We start from the raw sequence: 19469 nt of genomic DNA, 5'->3' as shown, positions 1-19469 counted from the left end.
CCAAAGCCATAGTTGCTTGGAAAATAGACTAAAGAGATTCTTGCCAGTTTTGAAATTCTTTTCTGTCATAATATGTTGTTTATTCTACGCATGTAATTTTTGTATAGAATCAATTACAGAAAAAAATGTAAATATATAAAATATTTTAAAAATAAGTGAACATCATCCATGAGCCATCAGGTAGCTATAAACATTATTAACTTTTTATATATGTGCTTTTCTTCATTATTTTTACATATATCATTTAGAAGAAAAGTTGTGTTCATATTCTTTTATAACATTTTTATTTTTAATTTTTTTCCAGGAAATAACTTTTAGATTCAGAGGATATTAGAGTTGAAAAGAACTTTTCTATCACATGATCTAAGAAGCTTCCCTCATGTCATTTTTTTTTTTTTTTTTTTTTTTTGAGACGGAGTCTTGCTCTGTTCCCCAGGCTGGAGTGCAGTGGCACTATCTCAGCTCACTGCAAGCTCCGTCTCCCAGGTTCACACCATTCTCCTGTCTCAGCCTCCCAAGTAACTGGGACTAGAGGTGCCTGCCACCATGCCTGGCTATTTTTTGTATTTTCAGTAGAGTCAGGGTTTCACTGTGATAGCCACGATGGTCTCGATTTCCTGACCTCGTGATCTGCCTGCCTTGGCCTCCCAAAGTGCTGGGATTACAGGCAGCAGCCCCCTGGCCAGGCCTCCTTCACGTCATTTTTATCCAGTTGTGAAAATGTATTTCTCACATGTTAGTCTGCTGGTTAATTAAAATGACTTTATTGGATGGTGATACTTTGATCGTACCTGATAATGCTGTCTTAAGTGAAATAAAAATATTTATTGATAGTTCTTGCTTTTTACTGAATATTAAGTGCAGCACAGCTCACACATTAAGTCAAAAAACTAGTGATTGAATAACACCTTAAAGCGAGGTACTTAAATATTTGCTACCAAACGTCTTGTTAATTTATTGATATTTTCAAATGGAGTCTCTTTCAATATCAAGCAATTGAAATGTGATTTTACTTAACAAATTTTGATTACATAAGATACGGATACATTTCTGCTCTCTGATCACAACCTTACGTTGTTGGATTCTTGCTGTTCTGCAGCCCATCATTTGCTGAACTAACATGCCCTGTTAGAAAATAGTTAATGCTTACGGGACTCAAGTGTACAGTTGTTAATTACTTTCAGTCGATAAATTCTGTATATAGAGAAAGATACCAATTTATTCATCTATTGCCCTCAGGGACAACACTGTCAGCATATCTTCTCAGTTACAGCCCCTCCATATGGGATTATTAAGAGTGTTCAAGGCGGGGCGCGGTGGCTCACGCCTGTAATCCTAACACTTTGGGAGGCCGAGGCGGGTGGGTCATCTAAAGTCAGGAGTTCGAGACCAGCCTGGCCAACATGGAGAAACCTCATCTCTACTAAAAATACAAAAGTTACCTAGGCGTGGTGGCGGGCACCTGTAATCTCAGCTACTCGGGAGACTGAGGCAGGAGAATCCCTTGAACCCGGAAGGGGAGGTTGTAGTGAGCCTAGACCGCGCCACTGAAAAAAAAAAAAAAAAGTATTTAAGGAGGGCACGAGCTGCTCCAGTGCGAGCCCAGCCCCGCCCGGCCCACTTGCTCAGAGCGTGGCCTTCGGGGGAGGCGCGCCTCCAATTGGCGCGAAAGTGATAAAGAGGCGTGGCCGGAAAGGTTCCGCCCTGCTCGCCCCTGGAGTACTTAAGGGAGTTGGCGGGGCGGCTGCGCTCATTGCTCCAAAACTCCGCTTAGCGAGTGGGTCGCCTGCACTACTTCTGTGCTACTCAGCGACCCCGGTGCCTCGCCACCATGCCGCGCTCTTTCCTCGTCAGGAAGCCCTCTGACCCTGATCGGAAGCCTAACTACAGCGAACTGCCGGACTCTAATCCAGAGTTTACCTTCCAGCAGCCCTACCACCGGGCCCACCTGCTGGCAGCCGTGCCACGTTCGGAGATCCTTAACCCCTCTGCTTCGCCGCCAACACTCATCTGGGACGCTTTCCTGGCGCTCCAAGCCCAACCAACTGCCAGGGCCTCCCTCCAACTGGGACTCTCCCAGGAGAGTCCCAAGGTGGCAGAACTGACCTCGCTGTCAGATGAGGACAGCGAGAAAGGCTCCCAGTCCCCCAGCCCACCCTCACAGGCTCCTTCGTCTTTCTCCTCCACTTCAGCTTCTTCCTTGGAGGCGGAGGCCGATGCCACCTCCCCAGGCTTGGGCCAAGTGCCCAAGCAGCTGGCCCAGGTCTCTGAAGCCAAGGATTCCCAGTTTCAAAAAGCCTTCAACTGCCAATACTGCAATAAGGAATGCCTCAGCCTGGGTGTCCTCAAGAGACACATCCGAAGCCACACGCTGCCCTTCGTCTGCGGAACCTGCGGGAAGGCCTTCTCCAGACCCTGGCTGCTGCGGGGCCATGTCCGGACCCACACCGGTGAGAAGCCCTTCTCCTGTCCCCACTGCAGCCGTGCCTTCGCCGACCGCTCCAACCTGCGGGCCCACCTCCAGACCCACTTGGACATCAAGAAGTACCAGTGCCAGGCGTGCACTCGAACCTTCTCCCGAATGGCCCTGCTCCACAAGCACCAAGAGTCGGGCTGCTCAGGGGGCCCCTGCTGACCCTAGAGGCTCCCACTTCCTCTCCATACCTGACACCCCACCCCGCGCCAACCAACAACCTCCCCAAGCTCCAGAAGGAAGGAGGTCACCATGTCCTCATGCCACAGAATTCCCTCTTGAGCGCCCCCATTTCTGGATGCATCAGTCGCACGAGACTTTGATGAAAACCATTTTCTGGTTCTGTTTCCTCTGCCTGGATCCCTCAGTGGACTCTAAAAGAGGACCTTCCGTGGCCATGTCTGTGGATGGCTGGCGGGAGGGCAGCTGGCAGCCCCAGCTCGGGGGCATTCTTGAACTGGCTTTTCTGCATGTGTTTGTGTATTCAGAACTGTTTGGATGCAGCTGTTTCAGCTACAGGACAAGAGCTGACAGACTGACTGGGAAGTATCCACCCTAGTCAGGGGACCCTCCCCACTGCCTCCTCGAAGGAGGCCTCAGGCCACCCTCCACCAGGTGTGACTATGCAATAATCCACCCCCAGGTTCAGCCACGGGGCCTTCCAAGGCGGTGACTGACACCAGGACATGTCTAGAGCCTGAGATGCCCTGAGCCCGGACAGCTATTTCAGCTTCCTGTTTGGCGCGGTTGGCACCTGTTTCCCAGGCAATTTAACAATGTCTCAAAAGGGACTGTGAGTAATGGTTGTCACGTGTCGGTGGCCTAAGTGGGGTGTTCTGGTCTGCCCGATGTATCTCCCAAAACTCTTTTGGGAGCCCAACAGGTAGGCCTGGGAGGAAGATGTTTACATTTTTAAAGGTACATAGGTACTTACATTTCACACATTTTGTATCAAGGAAACGTTTTGTATAGTTATGTGTGCAGTTTATTGATATCCAATAAAGCAATTTTTGTATTTAAAAAAAAAAAGTATTCAAGAGTACCTGAGAATATTGTTTAAAATAAAGATTCCAGGACCATGTCCTCTGAAATTCTGGTTTAGGAAGTCTGGGGCAAGACCTGGTGCCTGCGTTTTTAACAACCTCCCTCCTTCGTATACTTGAAAGGAAGGATTATCATGAACGTGGTTCATGGTTATCTTGTGTGGAGCACTGCTCTAGGGATTTGAAGTAATTTATGGAACTCCCTGATCTAATTTACTAACTAGAAACATTTGGGGACTTTAAAGTGTGGGGCAGAGGGTAATGGGTGAAGAATAACTACCAGCTATTCCAATGGGGAGGAAATAATTTGGTTGAACTAGTAATAACTGTCTTAACCATAGCAGCCTAGTCAAGAAAACAACAGTTTCACAGGCTCTTATAATAAACCAAATGATTGTCACAAAGCCTTGAGGACCTAAAATTACCCAGCTGGTAGCCAGCCAACCCTATACTTTGTCTTTTGTTTATAAATCCAAGATTACAGCATGGGGGCAGGGGAAAAGAAATCCTATCATCTGAGGTATAAATGATAGGCTGAGAGGAGTGGGTTGCGTCATGAATCTTTAAGGAGAAATGGGATGGGTGGGGGAAGGGAAGAGCAGTGAAAGCCTTTTAGGAAATGGGTAGAAATGAAAAGGTTTTTAGTTTCCTTCAAACTGGGTCACAGGAGTAAACAAGTGGCACTCAGGGTCTCAGGAGTAAACAAGTGGCATACTGGACAATTTGAGAAAATATTAAAACAGGACTTTTTACCAAAAAATGTATCTGGGGCTGAGAGGCAATAAATCAATAACTGGCACACCAGGGCAAGCATAACAGAGAGTGAGTTTGGAATGGTAAACCCAGCCAGACTATTCAGGCCTGGTTCACTACTGTAAGGGAGCTTGCATTTCATTCTAAGGGGATTGAATAATGTACTGAAAGGGTTTGAGCCAGGGAGTGGAGGAATAAGAGGAGAAACTAGTAGATTAGTAGGAGGTAATTGCAATAAGCCTGATGAGAGATGTTAGTGGCTAGGATTAGGGTGGTGTCTGTGGAACTGATGAGAAGTGGTTGGAAGGAGATTCTATGAGACTTTATGATAGATTAAAAGTTGTCACAAAACTGATGTCCAAAGAATATTCTAGGTCTCTGGAAAAAGGATAAACTCTGGCATAGCACATATGGGAATTTAGGGGATTGTAGAAGGCTTCTTTTCGTATGACTGCCAACTCACTTTTGTGTTTAAACTTCAATTTATATTTATTTCCTACTTGTCAAAATATTCAAGAATATTAGACTGTAAGATAGCTTTGAAATTCAAAACCATTGTGTACATAGGCAATTGCACCTCAACCCATCAGACAGTGCTATTAACAAGAGAAAAAATAATAAAGTATGGTATGTGCTTCGATAGGGAAGTGGAAAAGCTGTAAAAATAATTTGCAAGGCACAGATATGGTTTGGGTTTGTATTTTTGAACTTTTTACTGAAACCCACAGTCAGAAATGTATTTTATCAATGACTCATAACAAACGTATCAAGTGAGACAAAAGTTTCACCAAACATCCAAGTCCTTACTCCATAGTTTTTATTCTAGTTAATAGGTTAAAATAGTAGCTGTGTCCTATGGAATTATTTTCTTGAACCACTAGTGAGCCGTAGACTTTTTAATTAAAAAAAAATGAGCCTAAGAAGTTTAGGAAAATCCCTACTCACTCTCCGTGGCGGCGTCTTTTGTGAGAGCACTTTGTGTGTGGGTAGCATCATTTGCTAGTTTATGGGAGGGTACGAACATCTCTCTTTTGTATCACCTAAATCAGAAGGAAATTTTGCTTGGGAGTTAAGTTTAGATTTTAGATTTAGGATACCATCTTGGATCCCAGAAGTTCTAAGTTTATATTTTGTTATTTATTTCCTGTCTTTCTCACCAGGCCATATGTTCTTCAAGGTGAGGAAGTTAAAGTTACCTTTAAATCTGAATTTTTGGGGACACAAATTTTCAGTTTGTTGCACCTAAGATACATAGGGTGATGTATTAATCTGAGTAATTTCTTAAAACTACTTTGTAGTAGAATTAAATTGAACACTAGGTAGTGAATATATTATGTGTTTAAATTGAATAATAGAATCCCAGGAACTTGAGATTTTTAAAAAATTAGTCTTGCTCTCTTGCAAGGATATATAACTTTAGAATTCTCAAAATTATTTATTTTCCTCGTAGAAAAACTTCAGTTTCTTATCATTTTGTAGCTTTTCTTTAGTTATTTTACATAGTATTTTCACAACTGAAGTTAAAATAGCTCAATGAAGTAGGCAAGGCAAATATCATTTCTATTTCTATCGGGGTAAAAGTCATACCTGATCTTAGCATAAAGGAAGCATTGTAATCTGAACCTCATCTATTTCTATAGCTCTCACTCTCATCATTGTCCATCACCCAGATTACTCACCAATTACTTAGGTAATCAAACTCATGATTTTAAAAATTCATACCTTTGTAAGCAACGTTCCCTCTAACAGAAACGCCAATCCTCCCTCCTGCCCAAACCTCAACTTTGCCTGGCTAATTCCTATCCATCCCTCAAAATTCTTTCAATATCTCTACTTTCAAGAGATGTTTAGTGAAAATGGAATGAGAGAGACCAGTTGGAAGGATATTAGAGTAAACCACATAAGAAACAAGTAAATGAATAACTAAACAAATGAGAAAAGTAGAGCTATAAGCCATGCTGTGCTGCCCCTCTGAAAGCTTGATTGCCAGTATAATTATCTTCTTTCTGCCATTGGGAACAGGGCCTCTCTTGTGATACCTCCGTGCCAAAGGTCCCGCTATGCCACCTACTTTGACGTTGCTGTTCTGCGCTGCCTACTTCAGCCCCATTGGTCTGAGGAAGGCACTCAGTGGTCTCTGATGTACTATCTACAAAGGCTGCGACATATGTTGGAAGAGAAGCCAGAAAAGCCTCCAGAGCCAGATATTCCTCTCCTGCCCAGACCCAGGAGTAGCTCCATGGTGGCGGCAGCTCCCTCACTAGTGAACACCCACAAAACGCAAGTAAGAAAAACTCAGTTCATTGTCATTCAAACCAGCAACTTTGCCATAATGGATTCTTTTTTTCTCTGTGCATCCAGCTCTTATGTACTCTAGTGCTGACTTTTTGGTTGGTGGGTTACACTGTTGCTATTATCTTTTGCCTTCCATCTTGCACGCTTGACCTTTGCTGCCCTTTAGCACTTAATCATTTGAAGAAGTGCACCTCTTACACATGCTAATTTAGTATAAGTCTTTGTTTATCTAGAATAGTGGAAAATTGGGTCTCATGGATAATCAAAGTAGTAATTAACAGAGAGTTCTGACATTTAATCTGTTGATTACCAATATCATAAAATCTGTGACATAGGATTTTACTAAACATGGTGTAACCTCTTTTGCATAACTCAACATTTTTTAGTGTCTTAATGTCATTATTAGGAATACTGCATTTTGATAGTCTTGCTATTTATTATAAATGTTTGGAGAAGTAAACTGAATGTATACTGATATGGTGATATCCTCATGACAATTGCTTTTTGATAAATGAATGACCTAATATCAGCTTGAACACTTGTTCTTGCCCTCTTTCTCATCAACACCAGGTGTTGAAAATATAGAGAAAAATGTGACTTGTAGTGTGTTCCAGTTGTTTGGATTTACTTAAATGTGAATTGGCTGAGTCTGAAATTTGCTTCTGCATATTCTGAAAACAAACATGAGCAATAGCAGAGGTAAAAAGAAATATAATCTGTTTAGTAGTAGATATTCTGCCTAGGTGGATATCTGCTTTACTGAATCATTCAATGGAAAAAAAACCACTCTTTTTAATTAAAAAAAAAAGAGAGAGAGAGAGATCCATCTTCTCTCTATTTTCTTAGCATTCTAGATCTGGGGCTACATGACCTCACTGCCGAAAACTCCAAACAGGAATTACAATTAATATGAAATACATATTCTCACTAGCAGAATTTGGATTCCAGAAGTCCAGACATACAAGTTCAATTGTTCAAAGGTATCAAAGCAGTAGCGCATCCCTATTAAAAATGTGACATTTCAATAAGAAAAGTATTTGGATGTAAAGTCCTAAGTCCTTGATCATTGTCTTCCTTTATTAAGGATCTCACCATGAAGTGTAATGAGGAGGAAAAATCTCTTAGCTCTGAGGCCTTTTCCAAAGTTTCACTGACCAATCTGCGTAGGTCTGCAGTCCCAGATCTTTCTTCAGACCTGGGCATGAATATTTTTAAAAAGGTGAGTAGAAATGCTTATGCTCTTTGATATTTTGGTAAATAAAAAATGTCAGTGGGACATGAGATGTTTCTGATCATACTGCGGTATGGGGTGGGGTGGGAAAGGGACCTTAGGAACCGAAGTCAGCTCCTAGATGTAACACTGACTTGCAGCATACCCCTGTGCAAGTCCCTCTGTGTGTATGAGTGAACTTCCTATTCTAAATGCTCCACAAGGTTGTCGTGAAGCTCAATCCTGATCATATGCATAAAGCAGTGTAAAGCAGTGTGGTGGTGGAAATAATTGTGGTAACATTGATGGTAACTTTCATTTGTATGGTTCAACTCATTTTTATCAAGTACTTTCTATAAATAGTTCTCATTTAATCCAATGACATCCTTATTCTCCTCATTTTGCAGGTAAGAAATTGACCCTTAGAAATTTTAGGTAGCTTGCCCAAGATTGAGTCCAAACTCAAAAGTAGGTCTTCTAGTTAAATACTTCATATTTTTCTGCCATTACTCTGCCTCTTTTTTGTAAGTATATGGAGATAAACAGAAAATAATATGTGTAGACCTATGTATATGTGTATATATAGTGGTTTGCTTTCTTTTTTCCAAAACTGTTAGTTTAATTATGCCGACGAAGAACAAATAACACGATATTGACCTATTATGAGCTGAAAGTGTTACTAAGTAAGCAGTTTTCTGCCTTTGTTAATGATGCAACAAAAGACAACGGCCATCAATTTTCTTAAAACATTGATTATTTGAAAGGAAAAAGTAGTTTTCAATACTGGCTGCATATGATAATTTTTAAGGAGCTTTAAAAAATCTTCAGGCTCAATCCCAGACCAATTAAGCCAGAATTGCTGAAGGTAGGCTAAGGAATTGTTATATTTTAAAAGCTTCCCTAGCAATTCTAAACTTTTAGTTGCACTTGGTTTTGAACTTGTTTGGTAGGAATAATGAGTTTGTGGCAATGTATGGTCTGTATCTTCTTTGACTCTTTATTAGTTAGTTTCTGTTATTAAACTAACAGTTTTGGAAAAGAGAAAGCAAACCACTATATATACACATATACATAGGTCTACACATATTATTTGCTGTTTATCTCCATATACTTACAAAAAAGAGAGGCAGAATAATGGCAGAAAAATATGAAGTGTTTAACTAGAAGACCTACTTTTGAGTTTGGACTCAATCTTGGGCAAGCTACCTAAAATTTCTAAGGGTCAATTTCTTACCTGCAAAATGAGGAGAAATTACAAACAGTGGCACACATTTAAAGTTGGCTAATTGGAACAATGGATCACTATCATGAAAAATGGAACAGAAAAAGACAGGCTGGTTCAAGTAGTGACTCTAACCGTGTGATTTGCAAACTTTAGTGTGCGTCAGAATTACCTACCAGGCCTGTTAAAACACACATTGCTGGACCTCAGCTGCTGAGGGTCTGATACAATATGTCTGAGAATTTGCATTTCTAATAAGTTACCAAGTGATGCTGATGCTGCTGGTCCAGGGACCACACTTTGCAAACCACTAGTCTAACCCAACCCAGGAGAAAGACCCATGGAATAAGTGACCTTTTACTTAGTTTCTTTCACTGTTTTAACATGAAACTTCTCCAATTTCTATTGGATGATATTCAGTGACTTTCTGGGTCTCCTCTTCCTGGAACATTTCTTATATTTTATTGCAGATCATGGAGCCGCTTGGAAGCAGATTGTAACATTTTCTTTGCCCTGTCCCTAATTCTACACCTTTCATCACTGTAGTTCAAGAGTCGCAAAGAAGACCGAGAGAGGAAAGGCTCCATTCCATTCCACCACACAGGCAAGAGGAGGCCACGGAGAATGGGAGTGCCCTTTCTGCTTCACGAGGACCACCTGGATGTGTCCCCCACGCGCAGCGCATTCTCCTTTGGAAGTTTCTCTGGGCTCGGAGAAGACAGGCGAGGAATTGAGAAAGGAGGCTGGCAAACCACCATTTTAGGTGACCACGAGTCCTTCCAAAATAGGGCAGAGTTTAAGTGGCCTGTTTAGAACTGGATTTAGGGCTCCTGGGCAAATTTGAATCTTTCTCGAACAGTTCAGCCAAGAAATCTGGGGCTCAAATGCAGGTTCTCCAGTACCAAAATTATGCTGTGTTTTCACAGCTGAATAAATCCAGATAATTGAAGTAATTATGCAAGAGTTCTGTGAAATTAGACAGGTAACAATCTTATTTCTTATATCATTCTAGACAAAGAAACGTGGCCTTAGGGCGCTCTGTGCATTAATTTCCATTGTGAATCTAGACAGCAGATATTTATTAAACTTGGATTTATTTTTCAAAAAACAACAAAGATATATATATAATATATATAGCTATATATATATATTTTTTTTTTTCTTTCTGGATTGCATATTAAATAGGCCAGTTTAAAGTTGGGAGCTGACAGCTAGCTGGGCCACAACAGATGTTTTCTGACATTTGGCTAAGATTGGGGCTGACCTTATCACAGGCAGCTTCATCAATCATCCTGACCCTGAGTATCCCCATGGCAAGTTCAGTTCTTGCTTTGTTGTCTGTGTTTCACACTTTTCCTAACAGCCCCGCACTCTCCCTGCTGTCCTTAGGAAAGACGATATCTTGGCAGAAAACCTTTCAGATTTTAAAACTCTCTTGTGGGGTGCTCTTATTCATCCCAGGGAAATTGACCCGGCGAGGCAGTTCAGATGCAGCCACTGAGATGGAGAGTCTGAGTGCCAGGCATTCCCACTCCCATCACACCCTGGTAAGCGACCTGCCGGACCCCTCCAACAGCCATGGAGAAAACACCGTCAAGGAAGGTGGGTAGGAGGTGAGGCCTACGGGCAGGAGTTCAGATTTCTTTTCTTGTTTTCTGTCCTTACACCATGTTACTTTCCCATTGTAATCTGCTTCCTGTGTTTTCTGAAAACTGGCATTCTTGTGCTGTATTGCTTGGTAATTTACTTGTTAGCCATTCTTAGCATATTCTTAGCAGCAAGAACTATTTAATACTGCACTGTAAACACCATACCTCTCAGAGGGATAGCAAGGACAAGCCATTCATATTTGTTCTCAAAAGATCATAGACCCACAGGGCTGAAAGAGACCTTGGAAGACATCTAGATTCAGTGCTTCAATCCCCTCTATGAGATCCCTCTGAAGGGCTTGTATACCTTCAGCAGGAGGAAAGTCACTGCCTTCCAAGGCCACCAATTTTTTTTTTTTCAGACAGCTTCTATTTTAGATAAGTTCTTGTGTGTTTTATGTGGAACAAACATGTGTCTCTGGGTGTAATCCAAGACAGGTTCTCATTCTGTACTTTTAACAGAATAATTGATTTTTTTCTTATGTTCTCATGGAAGCATAAATTTAGTCCCTCTTTGATCTGCACTGTATTTCAAATATTCAATGACATCTGTTAGTTACCATGGCAAATTTATATTCAGTTACTTTTAGCCAAAGGAGAAAAAATTATTCATGTTTGTTGTTCCTTAATATACTAGATAAAAATGCTATAAACAAATAGTTTGTATCAGTATAATCTATCATCTAACAGTGGGTAAAATTCATCTATTCTGATCAACTAAACTAAGTCAGTGTTAGCAGAAGTTAAATCCTAATCTCAGCCTTAAGGAAGCTAGTTATAATTCACATTTTTCTACAACTTTTAATATTTTCCACACATCATATGGCCTTAGTAGCTTCAGTAGTCCCATGAGAGTTGAGAATAACTTTGAGACTATAAGTTAAATATTTTCAAAAACTCAGCTGTTATTGTGGTCATGATTGAAGTAATAGTATAAATGTCTAACTGATATTGTAGGTTAATGTAGGAAGAGCTAAGACATTGCTTTCATTTTATTAGTGCGATCTCAGATCTCCACCATCACAGTTGCGACCTTCAATACCACTTTGGCGTCATTTAACGTAGGCTACGCAGACTTTTTCAATGAGCATATGAGGAAACTCTGCAACCAGGTGCCTATCCCGGAGATGCCACATGAACCTCTGGCATGTGCTAACCTACCTCGAAGCCTCACAGACTCCTGCATAAACTACAGCTACCTAGAGGACACAGAACATATTGATGGGACCAATAACTTTGTCCACAAGAATGGAATGCTTGATCTTTCTGTAAGAAGCAAGAATTTTTCTTACCAAAGTTAGACAGATATTAATTATTTGGTGCATTTTTGCAACGTTGTATAAAATGGGCATATAGATTCTTAGAAATTATCAAACCTTGAAATGAAAAAGCCACCCATTGAAAAAATTCACCAATGTGTCAACCATCATAGGTGCACCTTACTTTTTTTTTCAAGCATTGCATTACATTTGATCAGATCTCAGAATATTTTTATAATCCAAAACCATTAGTGAATCCTGAATATACATGTGTATGTGTTTAATAAGTCTCTTTTGTCTAGAATGAGGGCAAAAAATTATTCACTTATTTTATTTTGATATCAACAGGACTACAAACCTCCTGTGTAGCCAGAAAAAAAAAATGAATAAAAGTTCTTAAAAGATTTAAGCTTGCATTCTCAAGAGTGCCTATCTTGAGTATAGTTATTAGCAAATGAAGGGGTTGTTATATTTTACAATTATATTTCACAAAATTTTTATTGCACATTAGGAATCCTGGCTTAGCAAATAATTTACTGTATTAAAACCAATAAAGGAACATAATTTAAACATGCAAATATTTTGTACTTTAAATGAAGTATGAATAATGATACAGTCATGAACAAGCAAAAGGAAATCACTGTTCTTTATCCATTATTAGTAATGAATGAAAAGCAGGGGATTAAAACACTTTTATTTTTAAAAATCAATAGAACAAGTTTCCATTTGGACAAATAATTACTCTCCCATTAACTCACTATGCTTCAATATCCTCATTAATTGTTGATATCATAGCATGTTTTGGAAAGTTTACATGAGATAATACGTGTATATATTTTTAATACTTTGGGTGACTTATACTCTCTATTAAGAAAATACACAAGATTCCATGGCAACTTTTATAGGAAAATTTGACAATTGTCTAAATTATTTCTACCCAATTTCATAGACTAGCCTAAGGAAATGGATTAAACATAATAACCAAATCTCTTTAGGAAGAGGGAGTGCAGGTAACTTAATCATGCAGTGTTTATATTGTCTTCCTCAGGTAGTTCTGAAGGCTGTTTATCTTGTCCTTAATCATGACATCAGCTCTCGTATCTGTGACGTGGCGCTAAATATTGTGGAATGCTTGCTTCAACTTGGTGTGGTGCCGTGTGTAGAAAAGAATAGAAAGAAGAGTGAAAACAAGGAAAATGAAACTTTGGAAAAGAGACCAAGTGAGGGAGCTTTCCAGTTCAAAGGAGTATCTGGAAGTTCCACCTGTGGATTTGGAGGCCCTGCTGTTAGTGGAGCTGGAGATGGCGGAGGAGAAGAAGGAGGAGGTGGAGATGGAGGAGGCGGAGGAGGTGATGGAGGAGGAGGTGGAGGAGGTGGAGGCGGCCCTTATGAGAAGAATGATAAGAACCAAGAGAAGGTATGACTGAACCACCTTATGTGTCCTCATGAAATGTCATACTAATTTCTTTCTAAAGCTTGCTTGCCAGCAGTTTATTGACTCTGAACAGCACCTAGTCACTAGAGCAAAAAAGTGGAGAGTGGAGAAATCTCTTCATTAGGTTCTCAGTAGGCATTAGTAAAAACAGTTAGATGAAACTATACTCTAAATCCAATATCTATTGCAATCCAAGCAGTGTTAGAGCTAATTCTCTAGTCATGTTATTTCTGCAAGAGAACATTTCAGTTATGCTATATTGCCATAATTCTCAGTCTGACATCAAGTATAACCTTTCTCGAAACTTTTAGACTGACCTGATTGAGGAATGTCTTAGTTTTCTCAAGCTGCCATAACAAAATACCATAGACTGAATGACTTAAACAGTAGAAATTTATTTCTTATGATTCTGGAGGCTGGGAAGTCCAAGTGCTGTCAGGTTTAATTTTAGTCGGAAGCCTCTTCTCTTGCTTTAGAGGTGACCACTGTCTTATTGTGTGCTCACATGGCCTTTTCTTTGTGCATACAGAGAAAGCAAAAGAGAGAGAGAGCAAAAGAGCTTTCTTGTGTCTCTTCTTATATGGGCCCAATCCCACTAGACCAGGCCCCACCATCATGACCTCACTTAACCCTAATTACCTCCCAAAGACCCATCTTCAAATACCATCAGTTTGAGGGGTTACAGCTTCAACATGTAAATTTTGCGAATGCACAAATATTCAGCCCATAACAAGCAGTATAATTTTTCCTCAATATAAAGTTTTTTCTTTTAAGTAACACATTTATGGCAGCCAGCTTCAACCACAGTTAAGGAGAAAGCAAGGGAAGAATTTTGCTTGATTAGTTGGTGTTGGTTTGAAGTGGGAATAACTCTCTTAGTCTCACTCAGTCCTCTCATGTCTCAATGTGGCCCATCCTGGTGGCTTTAGTCTTTCTATTATTAATTGTTCCTAAATTTAATTCCCTCTGCCTCGTCAACATCTGGTATATGATTTCTTAACATCAATAATTGGTTTTCTTCTTTAATTTTAAATACAAATTACTACAGCTTAAGTTCACATAACTTACACTAATCTCAATTTGTGGTTTTAGCTAGAAAATGATATTCAGAAATTGAAATCAACAAGATTTTAATCTCTAGCAAATACTGTACACATCATGTCAAGTGTTTACACATGTGAAGTTATACTGTGTAGAGTTCTAGATATATACCATCTAGATATATATTGTATAAAATATAAATTGTCCATTTTTCTTACATGCGATAAGATTTTCACATCTGAGCAAGCGTTGCAATACTCCTTCCTCTTTCACAATTTCTTCCTCATTTCTTTCGAGTCCCACTTGACACGTGTTTAATATGCATTTATCATCTGGTTTCTTCATTTTATTGTTTACTCCTGTCTTCCCAATATTCATGGACTCTGATCCAAATATTCTTGCTCCGATAATCTTGGTTGTTGAATCTTTTCTTTAGGATTTTCTTCTCCTGCCTTAATCATATTAATCATAAGGCAATTCTAATAAACTTTATTGATTTTTAAGTTTCCCAACACCTTAGCACCTTATCCATCACTGAGGACAATGCGAGGAACCTCAGATCTGACTGTAAATGAAAATTATCTAAATAATGGTACAGATCACAAGAGATTTGATTGGAGATGCTAAGATCTAAAGAATCATTCAGTGATCAATTACTTAGGAATTAGCAAACAAATACAAGTTATAAGGACCAAATTTACAAACACAGAAACTGGTGAGATTCCTACTGAATTTCCATTCTTTACCTATCAACTCTGTCTCAACAAAGAAATTAGAAATGGTATTTTGCCCATTATAATACTCAAGGGAAATTAAAAAGAAAAAAAGAGAATATTATGAAATATTGATAAGCTTTTATCAGCAAAGCTTAGATGTTCCAACCAAACTGATGAGGTTTTGTGTGTATGCTAAGGATCTCTGAGGTTCATAATTAGTGTTTCGTTTTCATTTGTGCTTTTCCTTTTTTAGTTTTGAAATTTTATCCAAGTGGCATTTTAACCACATTTTTATTGAAAACCTACAAGTATCTTGACTATTTAGAACCTATATATAATCTAGAATCTATAGCTTGATGTAATAGATGTTATTCTGACCAAAGTTATCACTTTTCATCAGTATGGGATTTTTAAAGTCAGATTATGTGGTCTCCAATACAGCCACCAATATATATATGTTTCATAGTTAGTTCCCAAAATAATATTCTTTTTAGTACAAATAGTTTATAAAATAAAACCTGATGGTGGGTCAAGTGCCTTCTGTTTGTGATTCACAAAGGTCTGTTCTGCCCCAAACCCATCTGTTATCTTCAGTGGAATCAGAAGGTTTATCTAATTTTGCAACTTAATAATAACAGAAGCATAGGAATTGATTAAGACAGAAAGGAAGATCTAATTTCCATTTCTATATTTGCCACAACTTGTACTGAGTGCTTGGAATGTTATTTAATATCTTCAGTTTTTTTGCCTGTAAGTTGCTACATCTTTCTGAATTCTCCTATGAAAGCAATCTGAATTCCAAGGACATCTGAAGGTCTAAAGAAATAAAAACCTGAATAGATATTTACAAAGAGCTTTCAGAGCTAGAAAATTTTTAAAGGAGCTTGTAATAATTTTAAAATATGCATAAATCAGTCTTCCAAATAAGCCCTTGCTCAGGATAACCTTTTCTGAGGCACTGCTGCATAAGGCTTTGTAGCCTGTACAGAGCCCCGTAAACAAAGTCCGTTGACTAAAGAGGCCAGTGAGGATTGAAATCCAGTCCAACCTCCACTTTTGGAACCACTCACCAAAGGCTTGCATCCATTCAGAGGGCTCATCTTCTTCTAATTCTCCACCTAGAGGGGTGCCTTTTCTAATTTGCATAAAGGTGCTCCAGAGGAAAGCAGTGCCCCACACTTTTATTATTATTTTTAATTAATATTATTTATTAAAATAATAATATTATTTTTAATTAATATTATTATTTAAATATTATTATTATTTATTAATATTATTTATTAAAATAATATTAATTATTATTTTTAATTAATAATTAGTTTTGACATTATTAATCATTGATAATAATTAGTTTTGCTATTATGTGCCTTTCATGTTTTGACTCTAATTCTCACAACTCTGTGAAACAGATATTATGATTCTGATTTTGTAAGTCACAGGTAGGTTAAACAGTTTGTCCAAGGTTATATAGTTAGTAAAGGTTGAAACTAAAATCAGAATTCAAACTAAAAATCCAAAAATCTGAAATCTAAAATTCTCCAAGATCTGAAACTTTTTGAGTTGCAACGTAAAGCCACAAGTAGAAAATTCTATACTTGACCTCATGTGACAAGTCACAGATAAAATGCAAACAAAACTTTATTTCGTGCACAAAATTATTAAATTATATAAAATTATCTTCAGCTTGTGTATGTAAGGCCTATGTGAAGCATAAATGAATTTTGTGTTTAGACTTGGGTCCTATTCCCATCTCATTATATATATGCAAATATTCCAAAATCTGAAAAAATCTGAAATCCAAAATATTTCTAGTCCAAGCATTTTGAATAAGGATAGTCAACCTATATACACACAGAAGTTGATAAGTTTGAGTCTTCTATTTGCAACCTTCTGAGCTATCTTAAGTAGGGCTCCCTGGAAACAGACTCCAACATGAAGATATGTGTGCAGGCAATTTACGGGAGTGTCCTCACAGGATTAACCTCTGTTAGATATGAAGAAGCAGGATGGGGCATAGGGAGAAATTGAACTGCAGTGTAGTTGTAATAGAGGCCTAAGCTAATCACAGAGAGCTCTGAAGCTGGGATGGCTCTTTAAGTAGTCCCCAGGTGATGCAAAGAGACCTTTTTAGCAAACACGTCTGGGGTGCCTTTATGGCCCTGTCCAGTCATTAGAGGTAGACTGCCTCCAGGAAGAGAGTATCATGTTGGGTGAGGCAGCTCTCTAGCTGTGGCCTTCAGAGGCACTCATCTGAGGGCAGTGAGCCATCAGTACGTTGAATAGCTCAGAGAATGAATGCTGCAGTGCCAAGGGGGAATATCTGGAGTTCAGTACCACCTCCACTACAAAAGCTTACAGATAAGAAAAGGGGGACCAACTGGATAACATTAGGGAAGGAGAAAGTCAATCTTATAGTAAAGCCCATGCTAATGTATAGATAAGCCCCTATTCCTTCCATACCACATGCACATTTGAGTACTTATATCTGGTTCCAAAGTTTATGCGTCAACCCAATCATGTGGCTATGGAAAAGTCCCTTACAATTTGCAAAACAATTCTCATCCATTATTTAATTTGCTCTGCATAGTAAACCTATGAAGTAGGAAAGGCAGCTATTAGAATCCTTAATTCATAGGTAAGGAAACAAAAACACAAAGAGATTAGTTAACTTATCTAACATCATGTGCAGTTAAGGACCAAGTGCTGGAATCCAGGTTTATGGTGTACATGCTGATGATAGAATGTGGTAGAAGGACTGAGACAGGCTGCAGCTTCCTAAAGAAAGTGACTCTTCCACACTGGGCTCTGCATCATTTCTTGGCAACTGCTTCTTTATGCTTCTTCGGAAATAATTCAAGGAAGTTCCTTTTATGGAAGCCGTGTTCTCCACTAACAACAAAGATTAAATTGGGCAAAAGAGAGGATGATATCAATTCTCATGACTTGTCTCAGGGGGTCTTCCTATTTATCCTCAAGGGAAGAATCAAGCTGAAAGTGTTTATAAAGTTCTGTATATTCTCACTTTGCTTGTGCATGTGTATTATAATACAGTAAAGTATACAATTAGAAAAAAAAAGCCCTCAAAAATGTCAGAAGTTGCCATGAAATTTCAAAGTTCCAGACTTTGATCAGTTCCAGAAACTCGGCAGTAATCCTTGCCTGGTGTATGAGAAGCCTACCAATGAGGATAGTTTTTAATAAAACTTAATTGCTTTCATCACTGATAGTCTCCACTGTCTCTCTTTAGGTGGTTGTCTGACAGCAGTCAAGGATATAAAAAGCATATCTTCTAACAAAAAGGTCTCTACTGATATTCTCTAGCAACAGGGGGTGTTCAAAATACATAGATTTTTTTTTTCTTTTAAATCATATGCTAAATTTTGGAAAACTGAGCCTGTTTGTTGAGCCCATTACAATTCTGTTTTCCAAATTGCAAGTGCTCCCTGTAAAACATATAAACTTGATTTAATCATACAATAGAACCTTAGTGAAAGGACCTCAGTGACAAAGTAAACAGACTTTTCTTTCTTTCTTATTTGTGGGTACCAGGATGAAAGTACACCTGTAAGCAACCATAGGCTTGCTCTAACAATGCTCATCAAAATAGTGAAGTCTTTGGGATGTGCCTATGGTTGTGGAGAAGGACATCGAGGGCTCTCTGGAGATCGTCTGAGACACCAGGTATTCCGAGAGAATGTAAGAGAATTAAAGTAGACTCCATTTCCTCTCCCTCTTCCTTCCTTTCTGTTTAAGAATGAGTCCTTTGACAATGAGGGTCAGTGTTCCCTGAAAAATATTATATTTTGTAGGAGTAATTAATGCTGTTTTGGTGTGAGGAGATTCTCATGAGATATCTCAAGATATCTAAAACCCAGGCTTAGGAAAGTTTAATTGGGAAAACATTTCTGCTTCCTGCCTAGGGCAGACCAAATCCCAATTAGTGAAAGTATATATAATTGGAATGTGTGAATTGCAGCTTGAAAGAACTTTTGCACAGATGAACACATTTAGCAAGCTTTTGATGGCCTGTAACAAATGACTCTTTAATCATCTGCCTGGGTACTGCAGAAGCATATTGCATATTGGAGAAAGGGGTCAAAGTTTTAGGACCTGGTTTGTTGTCCTTCCTAAGACATGGAAAATGGCCCTTATTGGGACAAAACAGGACTGTAAAAGTAGCCAGTCATTTTCTGGCTGCTTTATTTGAGAATGAACCTTGCCTTCTGAATATTTGAGATCATGTCCTTGTCAACTGTGTGAAACTTGAAACTCTGCATTTGTGCTTGCCAAACATAATTCTGTACTGGAAATGGTCTTCCAGCTCATTTTTATTTGCCTCTGCTGACTGTTAATTTTCTTTTTCAATTTGAACA

General features: G+C 38.9%; 2 protein-coding genes across 17 annotated transcripts in view; both read left to right on the top strand.

Annotated features, from left to right (window-relative positions):
• UNC80 (unc-80 homolog, NALCN channel complex subunit) overlaps positions 1-19469 on the top strand; it is a 230144-nt gene that overhangs the window by 38690 nt on the left and 171985 nt on the right. For 14 of the 16 annotated variants that reach the window (XR_007718221.1, XM_050751388.1, XM_050751397.1 and 11 more), the window contains exons 8-14: positions 6292-6553; positions 7649-7783; positions 9543-9759; positions 10458-10598; positions 11645-11913; positions 12953-13321; positions 18646-18792. Coding sequence is in view for 15 of the 16 variants with exons in the window: in XM_050751388.1 (XP_050607345.1) it covers positions 6292-6553; positions 7649-7783; positions 9543-9759; positions 10458-10598; positions 11645-11913; positions 12953-13321; positions 18646-18792 (1540 nt within the window). In the remaining variant the exon portion in view is untranslated. The remainder of the gene's footprint in view (positions 1-6291; positions 6554-7648; positions 7784-9542; positions 9760-10457; positions 10599-11644; positions 11914-12952; positions 13322-18645; positions 18793-19469) is intronic. The other 2 variants (XM_050751390.1, XM_050751401.1) reach the window with 1 other exon arrangement.
• On the top strand, positions 1790-3485 carry LOC126932520 (zinc finger protein SNAI1-like). The gene has a single exon (XM_050751420.1). It carries the CDS (start codon positions 1832-1834, stop codon positions 2633-2635), a length of 804 nt encoding a protein of 267 aa, XP_050607377.1. The 5' UTR covers positions 1790-1831; the 3' UTR covers positions 2636-3485.

The sequence above is a fragment of the Macaca thibetana genome, chromosome 12, assembly GCF_024542745.1.
Source record: "Macaca thibetana thibetana isolate TM-01 chromosome 12, ASM2454274v1, whole genome shotgun sequence".
NCBI lineage: Eukaryota > Metazoa > Chordata > Mammalia > Primates > Cercopithecidae > Macaca > Macaca thibetana.
The sequence above is the reverse complement of the archived record's forward strand: the minus strand, read 5'-3'. Positions and strand labels throughout refer to the sequence as shown.